Genomic DNA, 27,015 nt, shown 5'->3' on the forward strand with positions numbered 1-27,015 from the left:
TATATTATGTTTTAATATTATGTCGACGACACAATATTTATTTATATACATAATGAAAAGAAGTTAGGATTATTAATTATATCATTAAATAAAATAATGAAATACATAGAAAAGTATGTACTCCTCTTATTATCTTAAATCTTGTCCTGCTCTCTCACACATAGATTACCCTATAGCTATCTCATATCAATATCTCGGCCTTTCGCGAATAGTAAACGTGACGTCATGCAGAAGAGAATCTCTCATTGGTTTAAAATGACGCTAATATTCTATTTATAGGCGATGAGATCACCCTTAAAATAATTGTTAAGGCCAAAGTTGGATAGCATTACAAAAAAGTGTTAACATTCATAGTAAACTTGGGCGGATAAGTCATTTTGTTATGCCGCAATAAGAAATTCTCAGGAGAAGGGCATCCCCAAAGAGACGACGACGTCATCGACTCATCGCACAAACTGCATTGATGACTCATCATTGTTGTGTTCTTGTTCGTTTGTGATTTCTTCAGCGAGTTTTAATATTTTGATGTTTATGTCATCAATGAACTGTCATTTAGATTGTTAGGAGCTAAAAGTTACTACGCAGTGATTATAAATTACGTAAATTGTGTTGATGTTGTACTAAGAACTTAAGAGAAATTAAGGAAGTTATGACGATGAAGCTGGAAATGAGCGACAGTCATTCTAACCACTCAGACTTTTCAAGTGATAGTCAATCATCCCAAGGATCATCAACAAATGAATTTATATCATCAGCTCGATCATCGAGATCCCTGCTCACGGTAAGTTTGAAAGTATTTTATTTTGAAGTTTGCTTTTGTCATTTCAGTAAAAGAATATATTATCAACTCTTCAACTTTTAAAATTTTGATTAAAATGAATTCGAAATTTAAAGTTAATTTTAGTTTATTGTTTTGCAGTTTGGTTATAATCGCGCAATAATATGACGCAATAATACCTGTAGGCTGTAATTTAGATTAATTTGCTAAAGTTTTTGTATTGCTGCAACTTATTTGATAATGTTGAATTTTTGATAAGATCTTTATTTAACTTAAGTAGGGTCATATATATTATATCTAAATCTCCATTAACTAAAAATACTTAAGTACCTTAAATATTAGGTCAATTCTTTATTCTGAGATAACAGCTCCGTTAAAGCAGTTCATATTGAATTTTTATGCAAACAAAGTACAATATAAGCTAGTACGGGACCATCATTTGTTCATTGTATGATTGTATGGTTAGGAAATAAAGTTTTTTTTTATATACAGAACAAGATATAAGTTTATTGCATTAACATAGACCTATATATTGGCTTTCTCGAAAGATCTTAATTCTATATGTCCATTATTCATTAGGTATGTTGGCAACATAATGATTTAATTTTAAACGCATTCGGGGATCTTATGGGCAAGTTGTGCGAAAACTTTGAAATGACTATTGCTTAGTTTTAAAAACTAATAACTAATCTTTTAATGATATTTTAGTTTGATGTCTTATTTAAAGGGAATATAGAAAAGAATAAAAAAAAGACAAACCAAAACATTCTAGTTCCTTTTGTAGGGAATAAAGAGTGTTCACATTTTTGAGTTACCTATGTTTAAAACAATGTGAATGTAATATATATAATATATTTATATAGCAGTAAAAAGTTGATAAAATTATTATCTCATATGTTTTGTTGAAATCCTGTTATATCTTATCTGATAAGGTTTATTTATTTCCATTCTAAGAACAATAATAATTCTATTCTTAAAATTGGATATGATGTAAGCATTTTCACTATTCACACACACTTCAAAAAACAAAAAATATTATTAAAATTTGCATTTTTGTTAAAATGTGACTCAATAACTCATATCTCATATCTATACTAATACATATTATAAAGCTGAAGAGTTTGTTTGTTTGTTTGAACATGCTAATCTCAGAAACTACTGGTTCAATTTTCAAAATTCTTTCCGTGTTATGTGGCCCATTTATCAAGGAAGGCTATAGGCTATATATCATCACGCTAAGACCAACAGGAGAGGAGCACTGCGGGTAAAACCGTAGTGCACAGCTAGTTTACTATATATCATCACGCTAAGACCAACAGGAGAGGAGCACTGCGGGTAAAACCGCAGTGCACAGCTAGTTTACTATATATCATCACGCTAAGACCAACAGGAGAGGAGCACTGCGGGTAAAACCGCAGTGCACAGCTAGCTTACAATAAAAAGGAATCTAGCGAGTGTGAGAACTATGCTATAAAATATTGTTTTTCATTTTATTGAAAATTAAGTTGGTAAAGGTATATGTACCTATAGCATTACATCATAATCCTAACAATATCAAACTAACTGAAATATGTATTATGATAATATTATAACTTTTAAAACAATTACAATAGATGTTTTTGTTAAAGGAAACAGGTGTGCAGTACATGTTGTAAATACATAATATAATATGATATGGGAATATGTAATAACTATGTTATTCAAACTAAAGTTGGTTTACATTTATTTTTCTTTAATAATGTAATTGCATTTTCAATAAATGGATTAAGTACCGTCAATATCACCTTTGTATTGAAATATTTTTAGTACATAATATTTAATTTTTACATGGCTTAGGCATGATTTAAAAATTGACCTGACGGTTAATTTATCTTTAGGTATTCTATTCATCTAGCAATTTGTTAGTCGACAAGCTAGCAAGCAAGTCGACAGTACCTAAATGGCAGTAAAGAGAAACCAAAGTAGTAAATAAATGATGATGACTCTATCAAATTTAACTTTCCTACTGTTGGGCTCTATCTATCTCCGATTTTGTCAATAAGCACTTTAATCAGTATTTTCGTAATATTATTTAATATTTTATTTATGACACAGAAAGACTAATAGCAGTATGAAAAAAAGCACTTAAAATTTGCCTCATATTAGTTTAATAGCAGGAAAATGTGTTCAAGCAGGCATTGACCGAGGTTACTGACGTCACACATTCGTGGAAAACTCGCGACGTGCGCATGCGCATAGGGCACACAGCATTTTTAAACGCAGCTTTAAGCCTATTGGCTGGTGATTATTTGTTTTTTATAAGCATATAAATACTTGAAAATAGATAGTTTTGGTTTAATTTTTTTTAAATGTTCATACGTTTTTTATGAGCGGACTGTTTTTATAGCCAACACTAGCTTACAATCATTTTTTCAAGGTCAGAGTAATAAAGAAAACGATACTTCGTGTTTGGATCCGTGCCAATTGTTGTATTTTTCATTGTAAATTGTAAAATCAAGAAGAAAAGTTTGCTGTATGCTTATTATAATACATACATTGATGTTAAACTTACAACAATAAATCAATCAATCGACAAAAAATATTTTAATAGTCATAGTTATTACTTACTAGCGGTCCGCCCCGGCTTCGCCCGTGGTACATATTTACGTTTTCTCTCCATAAAAACCATCCTCGTACTTCAAGGAATATAATAAAAAAATAATTATCGAAATCGATCCACCCGTTCACGCGTGATGCCGTGGCCCGTGACCAAGGAAAACGGGTTTCATTTTTATATGTACATATTATTATATATATATTAATTAGGTAATTTTTTAATATATTATTTTGTGACCATATTAAACATTCCCTGTCTTACCACAAAACAACTTTAGACAGTGCGCGGGTTCTCTTGGTTTTGTCGTACTTAAATATGTATATATAAATAAATATAAATATTATAGGACATTATTACACTTATGAACTTATGTCACATAGACAACAGCTATTAAAGTGACAGAAACCTGGTTTAAAGTTAGACTGTGTTTAAATTGTTTTGTTGTAAGACCATCCGTGTTTATTATTTAATTTTTATTGTATGTTAAACAATTTAAGTACTTACTAATTAACGAAAAACATGTTCGTTGCCTTGACATTCTGACGGGATGAAAATTAGTTAATTAATTATTTAAACATTTTGCACCTAGTAAATAAATTAAAACATCTTGCTCAAACCACATGAACATTATACAAACAACGCTATCTTATATTTGCGGCTAATAACAAGGATAATATTATGCAAAAGGATAATTTTCCTTTTGAATATAATAGCTGCGATATTTATGTACATACTTATATGTTACAATATTATTTTGAGGACTGAGATTGAAACCTCATGAACATGTGATGTGAATGGGAATGTGTGTTTTGCTAAAAAAAATTGTATTTGGAAATATTGCAAATAGAAAAAGTTTCATGAAACAACACATAAACTTTTCTTCTTTAACGTACTTAAACGCGTGCATTATTGACAAAATTAATTATGTGATATTATTTTTGTGTATTATTTAAGTTATTTTTCATAGCAATGTTCATTTTATTTTACGGGACAAGAAAAGTTTAAACTTAAGGTTATAATTTTCATAATACCTAGGTATGATATGAGATTCAATGCACGTACCAATTTATTGGATAACATGTGGTGCATAGTACCTATTCCCAAAGAATCATCATATTTTATGTATTACTCAATATATTATAATCTTATAATATCTCGTGACCCATGCTATAAAATCCCTACTCCCTACCAACTAACAACATCAGTTTGTTATTTCTCCTACTCGGTTGCCATGGTTACGGATAGTACACGTTTTATTATCGCCTTTGATCACACCGCTAGCTGGAAACGAGGGTACATCGCGTGACCGTCTACTGAGCTGCCCTTGAACTTATTGACTTTGTTTACATACTCTATGGTTTTGTTATTGATATTACATTCCATAAACTAGATATCAAGTTCTGGGAATTGTAGTGGGAGTGGTGCTTGAGCCCTAATTTTGCTGTAGAATGAGTGGGTGAACAAAATTTTGTATGTATCACGTTTTCATTTGTGTGGGGAAATACTATTATTTTTTTTGAACACGACTTGGTACTTATATCTTATCAATATATACCTTTTTTCTAACCTCACCTAATTCCATACTCTTTAGGCTGTTTTAAAGTTCAATTAATAAAATTTGGAGTGGTTCAAATATGCACCATAACGGTTTGAGACCTTTTGCCAAAATCACTTTATCTATCTCCAGACAGAAAAATCATAAGAACCATATAGAAGCATCATAGCAACGCGCTATGAAAGATACTGGCATACATTTGGCTTTCTGCCTTCTGGTAACTTTTTTACAAGATGCATAATTTTAAAATTGTGACAGAAATGTTTTATGAGGATGTTATTTTATAAAAATAAAAAAAACACTTCATTGTTCAAATTGAGAAGGTGTCCAAAGTGAACAAATTTTTCCAGGTTATCAGATTTGTCATAAAAAAGAGCTCCTGACTTTTAGAATATGTATAAAAATTGTTTTCTATAACGATTGAAGATGAATAATACAAATAAATAGTCAAAGTGAATTAAGCATTTATTGCCAAAATGTCTACTATGAAAATTATATTTACAGTTTAAAGTAAATTTTAAAATTGCCTGCAGGAGGAAAAATTTAACAGGGGTTTACTTCCTCATTTATCGGAAATAGATGTTTACTTGGTAAAGATATGCAGTTATTACAGTATGTTATCTTTCTAAGCATTGTTACGTGGAAAACGTTGGCTCATTGTTATTGAAAAGAACTTGGCTATCGTACGATTTAATCAGACTGAATGGCTCCACGCTCCTCTAACCGACTTTTTCTTATCACGCTCCTGTTGGTTTTACTTTCTTTGTTGCAATCTAAAATTAATTGATGTTTATAATAATCACACATAATACACTTGAGGAAAATACATTTTTGCCAACATTTTTGCATTAATACTATGAAGTCCGATGTTTATAAATTCATTGTACCAAATGGATGAGTCGCATGACCCACATTACCATATCAAATTAATTGTGTTAGCGTATTATTATTGTTTATATGATACACTGAAACGAAACTACTGGAGACTTGGTTTCTTTGAAATCAAAATCTAATGTTTGTTGGGAATATCCCGTTTTCAGTTCGTAGATAACATCAAAATTTGCCAAGTTTCGGCAAAACGGCATGCAGAAAGATGTAGTTAATTGTAACGATTCCAAGATATTGTCATTCTGAAAGTATTCCTTGAATCATGAACTATCAAAGTTTGAATATTTTGGCATCAACAGTGGGATTGCTAGAATTGTTGTCGCTTGCTACATTTTCGTTTTGAAGAGTAGTGCGCGTGCGCGGTTTGGCCGCTTGAAATCGCACAAAACGAGGTGCTACCGCGAGAGTTGAGTCAGTCTGATATAAAACATTCTAGCTACGCGAACGTGTATACAATCACATGCGTTGGATACTCATGAGTCATCGTCTTATCAGTTAGTGCGTTTACACGATTCGGACTATTTTTTATTGGTTCCTTAATTAATGGTATTGGTGAATTGATTTGGAACGTCTGTTGTGAAAACTGTCTTCATGTCTCAGCTGGTGCCGTATCACCTTCTTAGCGGCGAGCAAGACGATAGTCTGATGTTCGCTACCATGTTTGAATACCAGAACGACGACTATGCAAAACCAGTGGTGAGTTAACTTATAAACCTTTAAAATTAAAATTAAACATAATTGCAAAATAATTTGGAAAATCCAAAAGTGCACGCCTCATAATTTTTTTTAATAAATATTTATTAATTATTATTTTTGTTTATTTAATAACAATTAAACCACATCGAATCAGACCCTGAAAAATGAAAGGGTTCTATTCCTGAGCATACTCAAGCGTAAGAGAAAAAAAAAGACTCGATTAGTAAAGTATTTCGGTCGCTATCGTGTTAACAAGAAAAAGGATCCGCACATACAGACACACGGACGTCCAAGACAGAACTTTTTTAAACTGTTTTTTAACTAGTTTAAATAACAAAAATGACATCAAAAATATCATGAACGTTAAAAATAGTGTTTTTTCTTAATATGTGTGTGTATGTATTATCTTACAAGTGCAATGTATGATACATAAAGACATTTTAAGTTTGAAAAATCAGATGTTTTGCGCGAAGTGACAGTAGTACCCACCTCAACGCTTCGCTTATGAGGCGTGCAATATTAATTAAACCCATCAAGGCATCAAATATACAGTCAACTGCCTTCTTAACCTTTGCACTTAGTACCTATACAAATGCCAAGCCAACAGGTTTTAAATATTTCCGCAATATTGAATTAACAAGAATGAACTGAACACTGAATTTAAATATTCCTCTTATTTCTCTGATATTTATAAAAATATAATGCAATAAATAAGTTTTTTCTTCTAGTTATTACACAAATATGCAGTTGCAAATTTTGGAGTTAATTCTATATGACTTCTAGAAATTATAATAAGCCCAATTTATTAGCCCGTTGTTATGGAAAATTGTTATTTGTTATTTAGAAAATACCGTATTTTTTGATAGTGTGAAACGAAATTGACAGTTTAAGATAGATGGCGCTACTTGTGAAGTGATAACAGTTTGTGATAAAATTTTTGCTAGCGGTTTAAAGCCTTTATTTAGCACTAATTCTGGTGTTCAAGGTTAGCGAATGGAAAGTTGCAGTTCCGGTTACCTTAGCTAGTTTAGTGTTTTTCTTAACTGCCTAGATTTTTAAACATATTCTAATGTAATATAAGTTGTGATAAATCAACAATAATTATTGGTACAATACTCCCCTGAAAGAATAGGTCTGTTATAACATTTTTTAAAGTTAATAATTTAGGGCCTTAGTTTGCAACCGGGTACCTACCTAGCCAAGAATTTTAAAGTTTGATTGAATATCGTTTTAATTCTATTATCAAAATCAAATTTGTCGATCGGTCCTATAGCGATTTCGTTAAAAAACTAGTCCTTGAAAACGTCATAAATCGTACGAGTGGATGACGTCACTCGCGGCTCTGACGTCACGAGGCCCCCCTCCACGGATTTCCACGAACTCGCTGGCAGCTGTTCCACTTACACGGATTCGTTTTCTGAATATCGATGATAATACATAGACCGGGAGATACTGACACAAAATTTCGAGTCATTTGTAACAGGATGGCGGTTCTACAGGGGTCTTAGTACGCAATGACAAAAAGAAAAACGATGGTGTGAACACTGGTACCGGCGGTTTAGTCGCGTGGGCGTTAGTCGAACTCGTCGTAAAAATAGCGAAAGTCAAACGATTTGTAACACAAAACTTTTAGAATTTACCGATAGCCCATAAAAAAGAAGTAGGCGGTACTGTCATGCCATACTTTTCCGGTGTGACTTACAGCCCGCCATACCGACGCAAATGTGTTGATTTAAAAAAAAACAATTCAACCATTTGTACCAGGCTAACTTTTGCACAGGTAACCATCGTCGTCTAGCCATTTACGAAAATCACCATACCATACTTTTCGGACGATTCCAAATGGTCGCCATACCGCCGAAAATCTGCAAAAATTTGTAATAAAAAACAAAAAATTTTGTACCAGTATTGCATTTAGATTTTTGGAGAGTATTTGATAAAATGTGACCATTATTATATTTGCCATACTTCTTGTAGGGGGAAAAAGTGCTGCCATACTTCATAAATAAATTTATTATTAATTTATAGAAGTGAAGATTTCTACCACCTAGATCTTTGAAATTTTGTATTTATATTTGTTGAACCTCAAACTTATAGGAAAGATTAATGCCATACTGTTACAAATCGTTCAAAATACGAATAAAATCATACAATAAAAAAAAATCTTATACACATTCGCCACCTCCCACATTATCACACTTCTATTTATAATCATTCAGGAGTTGTTGAAAAAAAAAATTAGGGTGTTACAAATGGTTCGGCGAAAAAAATAATTTGCAGATTTCCGGCGGTATGGCGACCATTTGGAATCGTCCGAAAAGTATGGCATGGCGATTTTCGTAAATGGCTGCACGACGATGGTTACCTGTGCAAAAGTTAGCCTGGTACAAATGGTTGAATTGTTTTTTTTAAATCAACACATTCGCGTCGGTATGGCGGGCTGTAAGTCACACCGGAAAAGTATGGCATGACACTACCGCCTACTTCTTTTTTATGGGCTATCGGTAAATTTTAAAATTTTTGTGTTACAAATCGTTTGACTTCGCTATTTTTCCAACGAGTTCGACTAACGCCCACGCGACTAAGCCGCCGGTACCAGCGTTCACACCATCGTTTTTCTTTTTGTCATTGCGTACTAAGACCCCTGTAGAACCGCCATCCTGTTACAAATGACTCGAAATTTTCTGTCAGTATCTCCCGGTCTAACAGCATAAGGAAACTTATACTAATTGACTAAAAGCCTTTAAGCTTTTAGTATCTCAAGTACATAGTACATATCTAAATTTCCTTCAATACTTTGAAGAATTGTTACAAAATAAGTTAAGTTTGTTACATCATAATTTCATACTTAAATATCAAGTTCCTACTGTTCTAGATTTGCACAATTTCAAGGCATTCATTAAAATTTTTGAATATTCAACAATTGTTTAGTCAACTTGCTGGTTGCATTTAAAGGATTCATTGCACAGTTGGAAATTACGTCTTCGGTTTTATTATAATCTTATCTTTATCGGTTTCTATTTGTACAATGTTTGGTTAAGTACCTACAGGCGATAGACATGTCGTCATACTATTATTATTATATCCGTAGTGATGCTGGTGTAGTTGGAAAATAATTATTAAATGGATGCTTTTATTGGAGGGACTGTTCTAGAACAACTGATCTTTTAGGATCTGATAAATGAGTGTATTAATTGCGCAACAGCCAAACCGGACTCGGGTGGTGGCGCGCCGGTAGCAATGTTAACCTTTCCGAGGCGAAAACTTCAAGTCCGGCTGTCTTGACCTACATTGCGCTTGTGAAATTTCTCCTGCGCCGTATATTAACTTCCAAGAACGCACGTCCGCCTGGGAATTCCCACATAGTTGGCGTTGACGACGTAATTTTTGTTTTACCTGCTTTTCGTAATTTTTTTATATATGTAGTTTTTTTTAATACTACAAGAAGAGTTACGAATTACGATGGTACAACACCTAAAAATGGTATTACATACCTTCAAAAGTAGAGAGAATTTTCTGGAGTGTTTAAGGTCAGACATACTAAAATAAGATCATGGCTTAAAACATCTCTGTAAAGAAATGGTAAAGATATGAAAACACTGACCCATCAATTTGTCTCCCGTAAATGATTGTGGTTTAAGTAGTGCCTGAGCAGATGTGTTCGGTTAGCCGACACCTATTAAACGGTTATATTGCGACCAATAAAAGCCGGATGTGGACAATTTGTTCTAATTGTACAGTACTAAGATCAACGACTATACACTGTTTTAAGGATCTGTCTCACTATGTTTTATAGTACCTTTTATAATTATCTAATAAGGAAATATAAAAACGTTTTCGCCGGTTTTTCCTTAAAGATATGGCTATAACAGGTAACTGCCATGATCGATAATAATCACACTCTTGAATATTCTCATTAAGTACCTACTACCTACCTACTTGCATTTTATTATCATTGTTTTGTTGCATACTTCTAAAAACAAAAAAGAACTTTTAGCGAATCTGAAGCGAGAATCATAAAAGTGAAAGCGTTTTATTTATACTTTGCAATAAATTTTCTTAAGAAACTTATATTGTAAATTTCCCAAAAGGTATAGAGCCATGTGAACGCTATGCTATCGGTTTAAAATTATCGTTGTGGTGCAGTATTCCTATGTGTTTAAAAAAACAGATCAACATATTCTTGTACATTGTAATAATTTAATAGTACTACAAAGACTCATCAATGAACGAAGTAATAATATAGAGCTGGGAATTTATAATTTTTCGTCTCAGACTATGTGGTTAGATAATACAAATAATAAAATTGTGTGTCACGCTTCTCAGAAGTATGAGTCATGTGCCAAGATGTCGCGAAATCGGAAGTGCTTTAACTACAAAACATTCTACATCTGCATGACAACATAATACTACATAAATATTTGTTACTAACAACTGATTGATTGGGAATACGTGTATAGATAATGAAAAACGAAGTCCTCTCAATTTACCAAACGATAGAGGACACCATGCCAGTTCTTTGAACTTTTAACTGTAATTAACATATTACAGCGAGCAATAAAAGTAGGTGCTAATGAATATAGCGTGCGTCTGTTTAAAAATATGCTTCAATGTTAATCATGTATAATTGAACATTTTTCTCCATAACATTAACATGAACAAAGAAAAAAATTGAAGCGTGACCATAACGAGAGACTAGCCCATCTGTCACAGAAAAGTCAAATCAAAAAGCTTTTAACCGTAACTTATGGGTCATTTTATTTAACGATCATGCTACTTAGATCTTTTGTTTACATTTTGTGTATATGCTTAGAAAACGTATAGGTATGTGTTAAACATAATATCTCAAAAAATCTATCTAGATCTATGTCCTTACTCCTTGTATCTTTAGATTTACATAGAAGTTTATGACCAGAACAAATAATTATTGATTGGAATGCAAAATAATACCTGTGGTTGTGAAATAATCCCACCATCTGCCATCACCCCAAGGCCCAAAGTACCTTAAAAACCTAATTAATACAATGCGAAGTCATAATCACTTTTGAATAGTTTAGACTTTAGAGACTGAATAGTAAAATGTTGCAACATAATATGTATAACATTTTGTACAACCTTTTGCTTGGTAGCCACCATAAAGTTAAGTGGTCACTTCAGTTGCACAAGCCGAAACAATAATATTTGAAAGTGACTTCTTTATTGCCTCCGTTGGAGATAACCTGACCAATGTTATCCATTTTGGTCCATTACACAAAGTGTTGGCCATTGTCTGACAGCATTCCACTTTCTTTGGCTGTAACGAACATTCCTCTAACAAGATAATGGTAAATGTTTCAAAGGCTTTTTGTTTGACGTCAATATTTACAAAAAAGGTGCAGTGTTTTGAGAGGGTTGTTATACTCTCCTGCCACGCTAAATTTGTTTTAATCTAGTTGTCACACTTACCATTAAGCAACACACAATAATAATCTTTCTGTAAAATAAATTCACTTAATTGATAATTATTTATGACAAGATGATTGATTATACTTATGAAATAATTGAAACATTGCAATTGGAAACATTTATGAGCCGTCTAAATATTTCGAAATTTCGTTTTATTCAAACTTGATTTAACAAAAAAATTTCAAGAAGTCTCAAAATAATTAATCTCTATGATAATGCCTGTGACGGATGCCAACTTCCTAAGGCTTTGTTATTTGACAGGTCGGGCAGTATGTCATTCAGACATTTTGTTGCGCCTGCGCAGAGCTTGTCAGAATCACGCCTCCCACGTCGTTATATTTCTCTTTAATGTTACCAAGGGTAATTTTCGTGATAATATTTCGAAATTAAAAGAAAAACCTGAAATTGCTCGATTAATATACAAAACAATTAATTGCAATATAAAGAAAACATGTAACATGAAATAGCGTTTAATCTTCATTTTAAAACAATGAAAATGTTTCCTAAGGCCAAGGGAATTAAGTATTAATATGATTTGATTAAACTTAATTTCATGTCAGTGCATTAGTGATTTACACTTTCTACAGAGATTAAGTGAAATTTAAGTCCTACCAGACAAATTACATAGCAAGGAATATGAATTTTTATTTTCTTTCCACGGAAAAACAGGAACCTGTCGGCATTAACTTAAAAATATATCATGATGATGATGATGATGGCGCGGGTTTTCCCATATATGTATCTATTTTTGTTCTGATGAAGGTACCACTTGACAATTGGACATGGTAATGCAAATAGGTTTAAGGTTTTCACTTAATTTAAGTTACATCGTTTACAATTAATATGGGTTTTACCCATTTACCTCTCTATTTAATATTATCTTTGAAAATGTAGCCGCAAATGGACCATTATTTATTAGCTATTAGGTTTCTTAGAAATAACAAAGGCTGCTAATTGTTATCACTTTCCTTTTGTCGTTTAAAGTGGCGGCAATTCCAAAGCACAAGCTACTATTTAGAGCTATTCTCGCTCTATAGAATACAATGAAGCCATTACATTTGGGCATAATGGTAGCCAGCTAAAATATTTGGAAATATCATGTCACTTTTAACGGGATTTGGCAATTGTGTTAACAATTGCATCGGTGAGATTGTGAAGGTCCGTTAAGACAAGATTTTACTTACCCCAGCGACCGGGTGTTGAATGACTCATAAGTTCGGATCGCACGGTACATGACTGACATTCCACAAATTTTACTGATCACATTGTTGTTTTATGTCAATCATTTATTCGATAAGTTCCTTGTTAAGGTTGAAATAAAACACGTGTATGCTTACGATACGAATTAAATAATAGTTTTATATAAGCACTGCTGTAGAATATTATCTGCAGTACTTATCAGTTTACTACTTCACTAACAAAGGATTATTAATTCCCATCGTAACTTATTATTTCTTTGTTGTTCAAAGTAACAATTGCGTCATAATAATAAGCATGAAACCGATATTTACAACAGCTGCTGAGTCCTTATACCGATTATGGACATGACTCTTATAGGCTCCATAGATTACTGACATTTTCTATATTTCCGCCTCGACTACCTTATTAAAGGATGTCATACTTGCATCGAGTGCACGTGCATTTGATTATTGTTATAAAATCCATGTCCTACATTTATGTGCCCTATTTACATAGTATTGTACGCCTATTATGGAACACAATGGCCACATTTATTTAAAAGGTGTTCTAAAGAGTTTGATAAATACCACGTCGTTTCAACAATAAATTAACAAGGAATATTTTCAAAACATACGTATCTGAGGCAAATGGTTCCATTTAAAAACAAAACAAAGTTTTCATGCATCAATTTAATCTTAATCTATTCAGATATGACATATTATTAGATTATAATGGGATGCCGGAACGCTCGATTTCATTGTCGTCGAAATTTCGACTATCTACTTCATCCTAGGAATCTGTATTGTGTGAAGATCAATCCCTCAACAAAAATCGTGATAGACGGCACAATAAGCACACTTCCAATACGGACGCCATTATTTAATGAACCCTCGTCAGATGAAAAGGTCAAATTATTTGAAAAGATTAATCTCGTAATTTATGTGGGCCTAATGCGTCTCGCCAGATTTCTCGGCTGACAGAGTTATATGACATTGGTGGTATGGTTCAAAGGACCTCAAATTTTTTATGATCACCAGAAAAGTGGCCTTCGCTTCTCGCTCTTGAAATATTATCATACTATTTAATGAGGTCGTTTGTGATGTGATGAATACAATGTTTATATTAAATCCTTGTATGTGGGCACTGTTGCGAGGGATCTTACGAACTGTCAGTTTGTAGAGAGTAATGCACTCGTAAAGGTTTATGACTGCATTTGAGCGTCAATGTTATTTAAATCATTTTTAAGCTCAATTCAGATTTTATTGAAGAATCATTGTAAATTTATTACTGTTTTATGAAATTATTACTATGCGGGTATAAAAAACTGACGGATTTTGATTGCTCTTTTTTCAGAGACAAAGTTAATGCGTAAATTGATAAATGCAACCATTTTACCACTTTAGTACACGATTATTCCTGTACTTCGTTGAAACCAATTTATCGTTTTGCAGCTCCCACACACTTTGGCATTGGTTTTTATTTTATCCGCTTTTAACATTTTTTATTGGATTATGTTACAATTATTAGTTAAAGTGCTTACCATTATTATTCATATACAGCAAGCGGCTTTAATAGCATGTGTTATTGTAAAGGTTTTTAGGTAAAACGTTTGAGATCGAATTATGTTAGCCAACTTTTTGTACCGCGTGTCTATAATTATGACCTACCGAGTTATCCTCAATGCATCTCTGTCTGCCTTCCCTACTTGTAATGCACATTGCGTTTTTATAAGTTCTATAAAACTTAAGAATTATTTTTTCATAATTATAGCTTAAAATTTTAATGCATAGGTTAATTTAATAATAACTAAGACCAAACAAACAAACAACAAAAGCTTAAATAAATAGCAAACTCATTGTGTGTATGCAATATGTTTTGTATTCTTCACACTTGCATAATACAATAATAAGAATTCAATTTTAACATCATTGGTGGTCAGTGTTATCATTAGTCTGCGCTCGATATTACTTTACTCATTTAATTATTCTGTTTATGTAGTGAACGGATCGCGTTGCATATTGAATTTCTGTTTGTCCGTTGTTAGTACCGCGGCCCAATTAGGAGGATACTAAAAAGGTTTCGCGTTGCGCCTCATTGTTCCATCGGTATCTGGGCTGCCGCCGAGGTTTCGCAAGCTTCGTTGTTTCCACGCCTTTTTAAGGAGTCGAAAGTTGTTGATTTTGCAGGAGCGCAGTGGTACGATGCAATTGTGAAATTGTGCGTAGGTGTGGTGCACGTCGCGCGGGGGCCCGTCTGGTCGACGGCGGTAGCGGCACCGGGTGCCGAGGGGCGGTCGGTGGTGGAGTGTTTACGATGCACCGACGGCGGCGCCGAGTGGGGCGTAGGCGTCGCCGGGGGGCGTCGCGCCAGGCTTATCAGACGGTGGCGGGGCCGGCGCGCGAGCCTCACTCCACGATATACCGCTGACCGCGCGTCTCGTGTGTACCACGCTCGCTGCCACCGGTTTAGATAACAAAACCTTTGTCCAGTCGAAGCAATATTTACATTCTGCAACGCGCACTTTCCGAGGGGTTTTCCGGACCGATCGACATCTGTCACTCGATTGTTTTTGTTGCGCGCACGCGTGCGTGCTTGTCGGATCAAGTTGCAACAAGTTTTTGTATCTTTTGCAATTTTTTCATTTATTTATGGTGTGGTGAAGTGTATGTTATTGGATTGCCTTACGTCCTTATTATTCGGTGAGTGAATTCTATGTAAACAACTTTATGATGATAGATAAAGAGGTGTCATTAAACTCTATTATATTGGCTGTTTACCGAGGAAATCAGTATTTTCCTCTTACGACGGCAAGTCAGACCATCTAGTTGACCTTGCGCCGACACTTGCAATGCACAGAGCACGTAATGTGGACGCGGGGTCAGGAGGTGTTGCACCCGAATGCGCTGCGAGGTTGGTCGGAAAGGCTGTTGTCTGCGCCGCGCATGTGTCGGCGCGACGTTGCGCGCGCGCCCCGTGTCATCGTTCGCGGTCAGTTGAACGAACCCTCAGCCGACCGACGTCAACCTTGCCATAATCGAGATTATTTGCATCATCGTACCTACTGAGACTTGCACACTTCTAGTTATGTCATTAGTGTATATTTGTTATCCACACTTGCTAATGACCGACTTCTTATCTCACAAATAGCTACCTCGTACCTCATTATCAGGTTCGTCGTACTAAGATGTATATTCAAAGGATGTCTTGGATTTAAAATTAAATTTTTCGCTAAATCTTTTAAGTTATGAATTTTATTTTGTTTAGCATTAAATCGGATCGTGATCCGTCAACTAACAGATATTTTAAATATCTAGGACATGGAAAGATAATCAGACTGATAAGATAGTAGGTATGTATGCAACAAGCGTTTAGTTTGAATGAAAAGTCCATACGTAGATATTTGTATTCTCTTTGAGTCCATCCTGACTATATCAATATTGTTATTTGTTACCCCATCGAAAAATGAATAATTGTACCAAGAAATTACCTAACTGAATTTTAAGATACATACCTACATAAGTAATTGTTAAAAAAATTAACTGGAAATTAAATGAAAAAAATGCAAGTTAATGTTATATTTAATGGGAATGTAACTACGTTTCCAATATTTTATAATGAAGGGAAAAACCCACATCACTCAAATAAGGGAATGCTCATTACTTGTATACCTATTTACACTTAAACAGAAAAGTGTTTATTCTTTATATGCCTTCCGTTTCAATTAACTTATGTATCTTCCGCAAACATATACAGGTGCTTGTATGGGATACTTAGAAAGTATCTCAAACTTACAACTTCTGATAGTATCTCAAAGATTATTTATCGTACCTTTTATATTTACAATTCACAGTCTACAAATCCTTGGGCGTTGAGCCAATGACAACAGAATACCTGTGCCCTTTATAATATGTAATGCGAAGAAATAATTTAATGTTTCTGTCGCGTTACATTTTACAAACTGTTGGGCTTATATTGCCCAATTACCAATTGGAAAACATGTTTGAGTAATTAGGTTCCTAAATCTTAATTATCTGCCTCTTTAAATTTTGTGAATTAATAAGATTAAGATCGCATATTCCAAATGTAAACAAAGAGTACAATTTCCAATTAATGCTATAGACTAAAAAAGGTCTGGCAATACCCTTGCATTTTAATGAAAAGGGACATACGTCATAGTTTCTTAATGAGTAGAGTATACGTGATTATGTGACTTTATCCTCGTGCAAAGAAAAATTCTCAATGGGAAAAGTTAAATCACGTTTTGTTTATGCAAGTCATGTAGATTTCTAGAGACGAATTTTCCGTATGCTCCGTTTTTGCAATAAAACGATGTTGGCTTATTTATTTTAAATTAGGTCTATTTCATTGTTATTCCATACCACTAAATATCGGAGAAAGTCAGTGATATATCTTATTTGGAAATAAAATAAATTATCTTAGGCATACAATTTTTTTTTCCATGCGACTGTCCATGCTTTCCTAACGCACTAGTTACTATGTATTTCGCAATAAAGGCATGTGTTTAGGTGTTTGTCGATGATTTCGTGGAAACCGATAAGCTGGTGCGGAGTATTAGCAGACCTTTTGGTCGCTGCTATCAGCACCTGATAAGTTGATAACGTTCCATGTCCTTTAGTTATTTACTTATTTTCCACAGTTTGTGCATACTACCAGTACCGACTTGATATTTTTAAGCATCAGACTTTTGGTTCTGTTCTAGGAATTCATTTAGTGTGGGAACGAATAATGTTGTCTTATTTATTTGGGAAAATATTTACCTTTGTATAAATAAAAAACCTTCATAAATAAAAACAGTGTACATACTCACATATATTTCCTCTACCTAGTCATTCTAATCAAAGTCCACATAAGAACAAAGCACAAAATACTAAAGTACCTACCTAATATTAATGAAAACGGACGTGTCGAGTTAATAGTTTTATTGTGCTTATATTATCAACCTAATTTATAGCACGGAAAATCCTGTTATCCTTGCTTTATCCACTACCATTTGTAACTGATGTTATTTAAAGGTGGTTTTGTGATTGGTTTAATTTCAATTGTTATTACTTTATAATTATTATTTATTAAACCTACATTCCTATCACTTGGCTAAATTTTACATTTTCATGAAGTGTAAACGACATGTTAGATACTATATTAATATGTACTTGATATAAATTACCTATAACATTTTAAACCTCTTCTAATGTTTGTAGAATGACCAAGAAGAACCAAGAACTAAGGAGCGCAGCTTATATGCTAACTAAACTTCACTGAAAGAGCTGTCTAAGCCAGATGCATATGACAGATACTTAAATGAACAATATGAATGATATTAGGTCAACTTTTTAAGAACCAAGATTTTATTATACTATCCAAAAATAGTATAAAGCTCATAAATCTTAATGATAAGTCTTTCTGTGTTATAATGATATATGAAGTGAAGAAAATAACGCACACATAAATTGAAAACGTCGAATAAGGACGATAATTTAAGAAATCCTTATTACTGCATGTCATCGACCGTTCGCGGCAATGGCTCGTAAAATATTAAACGCAATAAAGTATTTGTGTACCCGCTAAGGAAGGTTGTGGCGTTCTTGAAAAGAAATTAGCATAAATGCTGTCTAGGCTTTGGCTACACGCCCCGTCCGCGAGGCGCAGACAAAAGCTGCGGGCTTGGTCATAATTCTATCGTATGTTCATTGTTTCCTTTTATCGTACGAGGTATTAATAAAGTTTAAAGTTTGTCTGATTGTCTATAATTAAGCTCGGCTATAGAAGGGTCTTCCATTAAGTTACAGGCATCGCTTGATGGCTTGAGCAAACAGTGTAGCCACACCATAACGTCGGCTGTGGAGACAATGGCTTTGTCTGTTTAAACGTCTACACGTCGACGTTGTAACTGTTTTACATTATGTATTGTAATAGAGTTGCTAATTTGAAATAGTTGCCGCCAAAGAGACCGAGCATGTATTCATCATTGCGATTCCGAAAACGCAGCCTTTGTCGTTTAGTGCGACGTTCGTAAACTGGATGATGTGTGCTTTGTTACTTTTTATTGCCCATAATGTACGTACTGCAAATTACTGAATACCTTGAAATGAGGATTATATACTTCGTGCGTATAAACATTAAGATTAATCACAATGACGTCTCCTATGGATAGTGTATGAACAAAGAAATTATATTTATTCAATTGAAAAGTTATGCTGAACCCTAAAGTCTTAATAGAAATTATTTTATGAAGATCTTTTCCCTCGTAACTCGAGTGTTACTTATTTGAGCTCATGTGGGCGACGTAATTAAAAAATTAAATAAAATAAAACAAGCAAGAACACGTGCGTGGGTTACTCGAGTCTTTGTACTAAAGCTGTCGGTATAATTATAAAACTTACGTACATTTTTTACATACTGGAGTTACATCGTTACTTTAATATTATATATTTTATTCGTATCTTTTTTTACTGTAAAAAATCTTGTTTGAGGTTTATGGTCGTATAACCTACTTGGATTCATTTAAAAATATTTACAAATCGATTTCTAGTTGATGTCGTTATTGTAAACATTATTGATAAGTCCATTAATATGTAATACATAATAATAGATTATAAGATAACAAAGTACAACTATGGTATTAGATAAACAAGTACGTTTTCAACATGGTTATGGTAAAATAAATAACTTCCTTTCATATCAGTTTATGAATATTTTTCCGTTTTAAATGTATAACTATAACATTATCGAGGGTATTTTTAGATAAAGGCATTATAAAGGACTTTGCACAAAAACAAAATGCTTTATCAGGGACGTGCTTTTAACATTGTGTTAGCAGATAGTAAAAATAATTGCGACACAATCCCCCGATAATTAATTTGAGATAATGCACATAATGTATAATTATAATGTGAAGTAGCATAAATAATAAACGACAATAGAATTTGCACAATGTTTTAACGCGTTAGTATAATATTCTTTGTTACACCGCACAGCTGTTCAACGGTTTCTTATCGTTGGTGAACAATAAATAGCGATTTAAAACATTTCTTAGAAAGAGATAACCTGTTCTTGCCCTTTACAATTTGCATTTAAATTTAATTAAATTAAGCGTATAAATTATTATATCTTGTAATAACTTAGATTGCATTACCGATGTAGCCTGTAGGTGATATTGTTACGAAATAAGTACCTACGTTACTACTGTTTTGTTGACTACGTATTTTTTTTTAAATAAAAATGAACTTGGATGTTGACAATATTCGACCAGACACATAAAATGCATTCGGAAATACCCAGAACATTCATTTGTTTATTACAAAGTAACGATTGAAGGTAATACTTAATACGGCATGAAACTTAATTCGCAATTGTTTATCCTACATACAACCTACAGTGAATGTATAGTTTTTTTTTATTCGCGGTTTGGCACGAGCAGTGGCTTGAAGAATGCCCGCCATTTCCGGACGACATCCGGTCCTCCGAATGGCGCCATACTTTGCGGCTTTAGATAAACTTGAACACAAATACATATTATGATACTAATCAGTTATTCCATAAAATGTTGTGTAGCAATAATGTATGTAAAATATGTTTATGATATCTAAGTAATAATCATTTTCCGTCATTTTACCAGTTTTTCTCGTTCAACGCTTCCTGGTCACCGACCTTGAAGGTCGCAACTGGCAACATGTCAAATAGAAATCGTGTTATGGTTTCCATGTAGTGATTTTCATAAGTGAAATTTTCAGTGTCGTGCGCTGATTCATAGTTCGCATGAATCACTCGACGTAATCGAGTTTTTGAATTGAGCCGACGACGAATGTAATGCGCGGCTCGTAGTGACCCACGGTAGAGAGTGACGGTGACTCATTCGGGTTTTCCGAGAAACGCACTATGCTACGGTTTTCATGAAAATGAAGGTCGATTCTTGTTAGTGTATTAACGATCACTGTTAAAATGGTTTCGTACCGATACGTCTAATTTATTTCGTTGATTATTTATATGGAACATGCAAATGGATTCTGTTTAATCGTAACTACTAGGTAGGTACTTATTTGAACTGAGTGTTTACAAACAATCTGTCGAACAAATCAATTGCTATTAACTAGACAAGATTAACAATAAATGTCGTTTTAAATCTAGACGAAGACTAGATTTTATAGTATTTAACTTTTTTCATAAAATACTCCGAATGGCATCCGCATGCCGCTCATCTGAAAATGTACAATGCACTCAGCAAATACGAAGTTAAACAACGAATTGTTTCCCCTTAATTCACTATCTTGAATCAATATCTCGCAAATTTGTTCACTTTCCGTTATGGACGTGCAGTAGGATGCAGTTTGCAACAAAGGTAAAGGAAGGGCTGTTGGCTCGGTGCCAGCAGTCGATTTATTATTCGCTTGGTGGCGGTCAATGTCGCGCCACTCCGTCGCTACAGGCGCCACACACTGCTTGCATGTGTCGTATGCTTTACATTAACAGTACATTTAATGTAGGGATTAGTACACGAGCACCATTTGCGCATACTGATTTGTAGGCATTATTTTCAAACAGATTCATATTTAAACAGATTTATATTTAAATTAGTTATTTTAAATCTTTTTTAATCAACAATTACGGTACCACGAGCAAATCCATTCTTTATAATCGTACCAGCTCCCACGACACAAGTTCTCTTAGTGTGGGAGCTACAGTTAATAATTATATTGTATAATAAGTGACAGCAAAATATGATGTTGTTAAATTTTGTTTTGTTACATACTGTGTTTTTGCTGAAATAAATAATTTTTCATTTTCATTTTTTTCATTTTTTCATTCCTTTGTACACGCTCAATTGTTAGTTAGATGTGAGATAACAAAGGCAGACAATTTTGTATAATTTTGTAATGAAAAACCCTAATGGACAAGCCTTGTTAGCTGTTAATGACTCCTTAGCCATGACTGAATTAACAGTGGCCTTGACGCCTTTCCTTTTAGATTCAAATATCTAGAACAAAGTGGAAGGAACAAAACAACTACCTACTTACTTTATGAAGATACCTCGTTCTTTAGATAAAAATAATGGAATGTTTTGTTTCACAATTCGAGCAATGTTAAAAGTGTTAGCAATTAGCTCTCTGTTAATGAGCTCCCCAGCCACTGCGCAGAAACGCGTATTGAACAAAGGTCGAATATAGGTAGTTCCAATATGACCATTGACATCTAAAGACAGAACCTACCAGGAATAGTGGAATGTACCTACTACGTATAATGTTTGGTAAAAATCTAACTAAATTGTACGCCATGATAGGTACCATAATATGTTAAATTTCTCAAAATACCTTCGGATTAATTAGACTTGAAATAATTTTCAGTTCCAAAAGTTTTAGATCGATGCAGTTTTCTTTTGTATTCAATCCTTCCCGGGTTCGTTAGACTTGATTGAATGTTTACCTCGCCACAGGAGGTGTTTCACACCTTTCCGTATTTGTTTTCGGAAATTTACATACTTTATGGTGAACACGGTCGTTGGCCTTGTTTCTCGTTTTCACGGAAGACAGAGCTGTTGTAAATTTTCTAAGGAAAAGCCTTGAGATATTCGTCGCTTGTAACTAACGCAGTACAAGCGATAAATTCGACAGTTCCATGTTTCGAACAATAAACTTTTCCGTCTAGATAAAACGTCACCTTATCTTTGGACTAACAATGGCCACAACAAATACGCCTTTTCAATTTACCGTGTGTTATTTAATATGTTTATAGTTCTTCAAATGCAGACTGATGCTTTTTTTCTTTACTCTTTAATTATGTAGGGATTAAAAAACTGCATTGCAGTCTTCTTTGTTTTTATGTTTCCAAACATTCTTGCTACTTGAATGTTGCCGTGCCACACCAGCATCACAACTAATGATATATCTGCGGACGTGTTTTCCTTATGTAAAGCAATTCTTTGAACTTATTTTTTGTTTCCTAAAAGTCCGAATTGTCCAGTGGGCGTGCCCACCTGTCTGATCACGCGGGCACCACGTGCTTGCTATAATATAGTACGCGACGCAGCCGGCATGATAACAAGTACACATTATATTGGTGTTCAAAACATCACATGAAAACACTGCGGGGCCCTCCCTCTAATTGCGTTCTAATTATTTGCTTAATTTATTACTTATTTGTATTACAATTTTGTTTTTTTATAATAACTATTGACAATCGTAAATCGTACTGCATTTCGTCATTGTTATGTTCTTGTATTGTGATAATGTTATTTACTTCTAGCATTTGGATTTGATTTATAACATTATCAACATTCATAAATTCGAATGTACTTATACATAATATTATTATGTGAGCTTGGATTTTGTTTTGGAACAATCGAGATGCAATTGGCTTCTCGGAACGCACGGTACATGATACGTAGCTAAATAAAACGGTGACAGTACTTGCGAGCGAGTAAAATAAGACTTGTATTGAGGAAAATTCAAATTAATGGTATTATAAATAGGATTTACTTTAATATTTTATCGTTATTTTTCAAGATAAATTTGGTTTAAAAAAAAGTTATTGATCATAATGTGTAGTTTATACTAGGTACTCTGTATAGTGAGCACTATACCTACTATCTGTTTATATTTATAGATGTATTCAAGTGATAGTTTCCATTGTTTCTATAACCAAGAACCTACGTATCTTAACGAATTTGTGCTAATGTAGAGTTCAAACCGATTCTGATTTCTGATACATGGGTGAGCTCAAAGCACACGTGCAGTTAACGGACCGGTCTTATCTCTGATAGGCGGTACACGCTCGCATATGTGTATCAAATACCGCAAATATTAGCTCATCGTTTACGACATATTGATTCCACCCTTCAGCTCTACTATACACTATTACGCATTATAATGCTTTGTCTCAAATTTATTACACGCTTTATATTAGCTTCACCTGTATGTTTGTAACCGACTTCTTTGGGCGCGATTTTGACCCACTTTAAACGGCCAGATTTCGTTCAAACTTTGTAGATTTATTTAGGACCGATGACAATACACTTATTTGATAAAATAAATAATAGTTAAAAAAAAAAATAAAAAACACGCGTTTTATAGAAAACCGAACTAAAAGCGTGTTTTTTAGTTTTTTTTAACTACATATTATTATTTTTTGCTACGGCTTACGCTTGACATGCACTAGTACATGATAATGGTTGGAAGTTTCGAGATTTTACGCGGTACGTGATTTCTCATTTGGTTAAAGATAAAGGCACAGATTAGAGAATAGTTACTTCGTAACAGATACATCACTCCCATACAAAAGCTAAAATACCTACGCTATATTTACCTACAAAATGCGCCGCAACTCGGCTGCAGTAAGAAATGTACTCTACGAACACGCACCGAGAAGCGAGTTTCCCGCGCACGCCGCGTGATTGCGTCATCAAACGAAAACTTTAGGGTTGTACCGAGCGCGTAAATTAAACACAGAGTTGCTGAAACACTTAATTTTTTATTGTTATTTATATTTGTTACATTATACAATAAAAAAATGAAATCTTATTGATAGTAGTTGTTTCCTTCGGTTTCACCCGCGTGGACCCGCTATATGTGTCTTTTGGATAAAAAGTAGCCTGGTAGGTTTGTGAGTTTCTTTGTTACTGCGTGGCTCGGGGGCTGCTGACTATATGGCTGAGATTTACGGGTTCACGGGCAGAGGGTTCATTCGGGTGAATCTGCGGCCACAAGACCAATACAGATAAAAATTATATGTGCTTTAATTTTATGAAATGTGTCGCAATAACCGGGCATCTTGGTAGCGAGCGCGGGAAACGTGACGCGGGTGCGCAGTCTCGCGTGTGCCAACCAACTGCCGCTTGGGTCGGTACCGACCTACTGTGCGGTAGGCACTTATAGCGCGACCTTGAGCGAGTGACGGAGGCCTGATAAAGGTAGCAATTATATGTGCGGCATAATTAGTTTTAATGCAATGAAATCGACGCCTCTGTCAACATCGCCTACTTGTGGCTCAAGGTACGTCACAACTAGATTTAGCGGTGATCTCATGGGCCACGCGGTGCGATAACAATATTGCCGCTTCAAAACCACCGGCGAAGTGCCGTTTGAACGTAGGTGCGTCTGCCACATCCTTCGAGTAAACTGTATCACGTCAAATGCATGAATGCGTACCATGTTTTACGATATCTCAGTCGGATCCGTGATAAAAATTTTCCTAAAGTGAATGCCCTCGTAATAATTGATTAGAGGTTTATATAAGACGATAAAAGAAACTGATTTAAGAAATAATCATAATGGCTGGTTCACACTTTGATTAGTGCGAGTGCAGGTGATGAGTAGTACTACGTGTGGACAGCGACTGTTTAGTGCGAGTGTTTAGTAGGCTGTGTAGTAAAGTGAATAGAAGCGTGTTCTATTTTTTTGCGAGTGGACTGCGAGTAGCCACGTCCCGCGCGCCCTCCCTTCCCCCTCACTCGCAGCGTGCCTGCACTCGCACTAATCACCTGCACTCGCAGTCAATTGGACACTACTCGCACTACACACCTGCACTCGCACTAATCACCTGCACTCGCAGTCAATTGGACACTACTCGCACTACACACCTGCACTCGCACTCATCACCTGCACTCGCACTAATCAAAGTGTGAACCAGCCATAAGGAATGTACATCGTTAAACAAAGTTTAGGTAATTGCTAGGTAAGCACCGTGACCAATTAACGCACGGCCCGAGCCTGCGCTTGCGCAGACGAAATTCATTTAAGCAATTGTAGTAATTGGCCGGAGTGCGCGTCTTCCGGAGCGCTCGTCAGCTTTGTCCTGTTACATTTGTTATAGATCAACATTTTTAATATTTTTAGTACGAGATGATGTTGATTCAAGTAGATTTTTTTAAATACGTGACGGGTCACCATTTGAATCTACCAACCTTTAACAGTTTAATAAATAATAATGCAAAATCGATATGATTTAAATCATTTAAATAAGCATCTTAATTGTGTTTCCAATTTTGGTGATTGCCTATATACCTACATAACCTTTTATGGCTCATTATCAAAATTTTGCCGCCCACGATGAAAAAGAACGGCCTTGCCCCAAGGTCCGGCCGTGCCTCCCGCCTACTTTGATTCGATTCAAAATTTTATCGCAAACAATATAATTAATAAGCTTATTTCTTTTTATCGTATAACTGATAGGTTTATAACAAAAATATACAAATTCATATGGATGACTCAGGTGCCAATATGCTCAGTATAATGTCACTCGAAAGCAGGAAGCGTCGCGTCGTTATCTAGTTGATGTTTTGTTTTCGCTTCGTTATCTTTGATAACTCGCACCGGCAGAGCCGCGTGTGATGCGAAATGATGCGAAATATTTCCGGAGTTAGAGGAGTGTTCTATAAATATATGATTCGACGTCGCTCGTGGGCGAAGAGTTCTGGCGAGGGCGGCGGGAGCCGAGGCAGTAGCGCGCGATCCGCCGCGGCCGGCCGCCGTACGCCGCACGCGCGCAACGAACGAACGACCCGCACTCCCGCGCACGAATTGCATTGCGATATATCGCAACAAGTAACGATACCGATCCGCCCCTAACTAAACGAACCCCTTTTCTTTCGCACCGTTAAACTAAAAAATCTACATAGTGCACCATCTTTAATATTCGCGAGGGCGGATTATAACGAATAAATCGACTAACAAACACGAACCGCTCGAAGGTGTCGCGTCGCAAAAAGCGCAACACAATAGAGTAAGCGTCTAATTTTAAACGTGGTTGAGTTAGCACCGCGAAGATGCAGAACATTGATCCGCTGGAGTTCGCCAACATCCTGGCCACCGAGCTGTGGTGCCAACAGGTACGGGCTACGGCTCACGTTGCCGGTGCAACCGAATCATC

General features: G+C 34.8%; 1 protein-coding gene across 3 annotated transcripts in view; it reads left to right on the forward strand.

Annotated features, from left to right (window-relative positions):
• The first annotated feature begins 305 nt into the window (after nucleotides 1-305).
• Nucleotides 306-27,015, forward strand: part of kay (transcription factor kayak) — a 33,716-nt gene continuing 7,006 nt past the window's right edge. The window contains exon 1 of one of the 3 annotated variants that reach the window (XM_089706490.1): nucleotides 306-781. In XM_089706490.1, coding sequence (XP_089562616.1) covers nucleotides 650-781 — 132 coding nt within the window. In that variant the 5' untranslated portion in view covers nucleotides 306-649. Of the gene's footprint in view, nucleotides 782-6,226; nucleotides 6,514-26,584; nucleotides 26,975-27,015 lie in introns of those variants that run through there. The other 2 variants (XM_089706491.1, XM_089706492.1) reach the window with 2 other exon arrangements.

This window comes from Colias philodice, chromosome 18 (assembly GCF_061535455.1).
Source record: "Colias philodice isolate Cphi_HAF_F1 chromosome 18, ilColPhil1 Martin Lab GWU primary, whole genome shotgun sequence".
Classification (NCBI taxonomy): domain Eukaryota; kingdom Metazoa; phylum Arthropoda; class Insecta; order Lepidoptera; family Pieridae; genus Colias; species Colias philodice.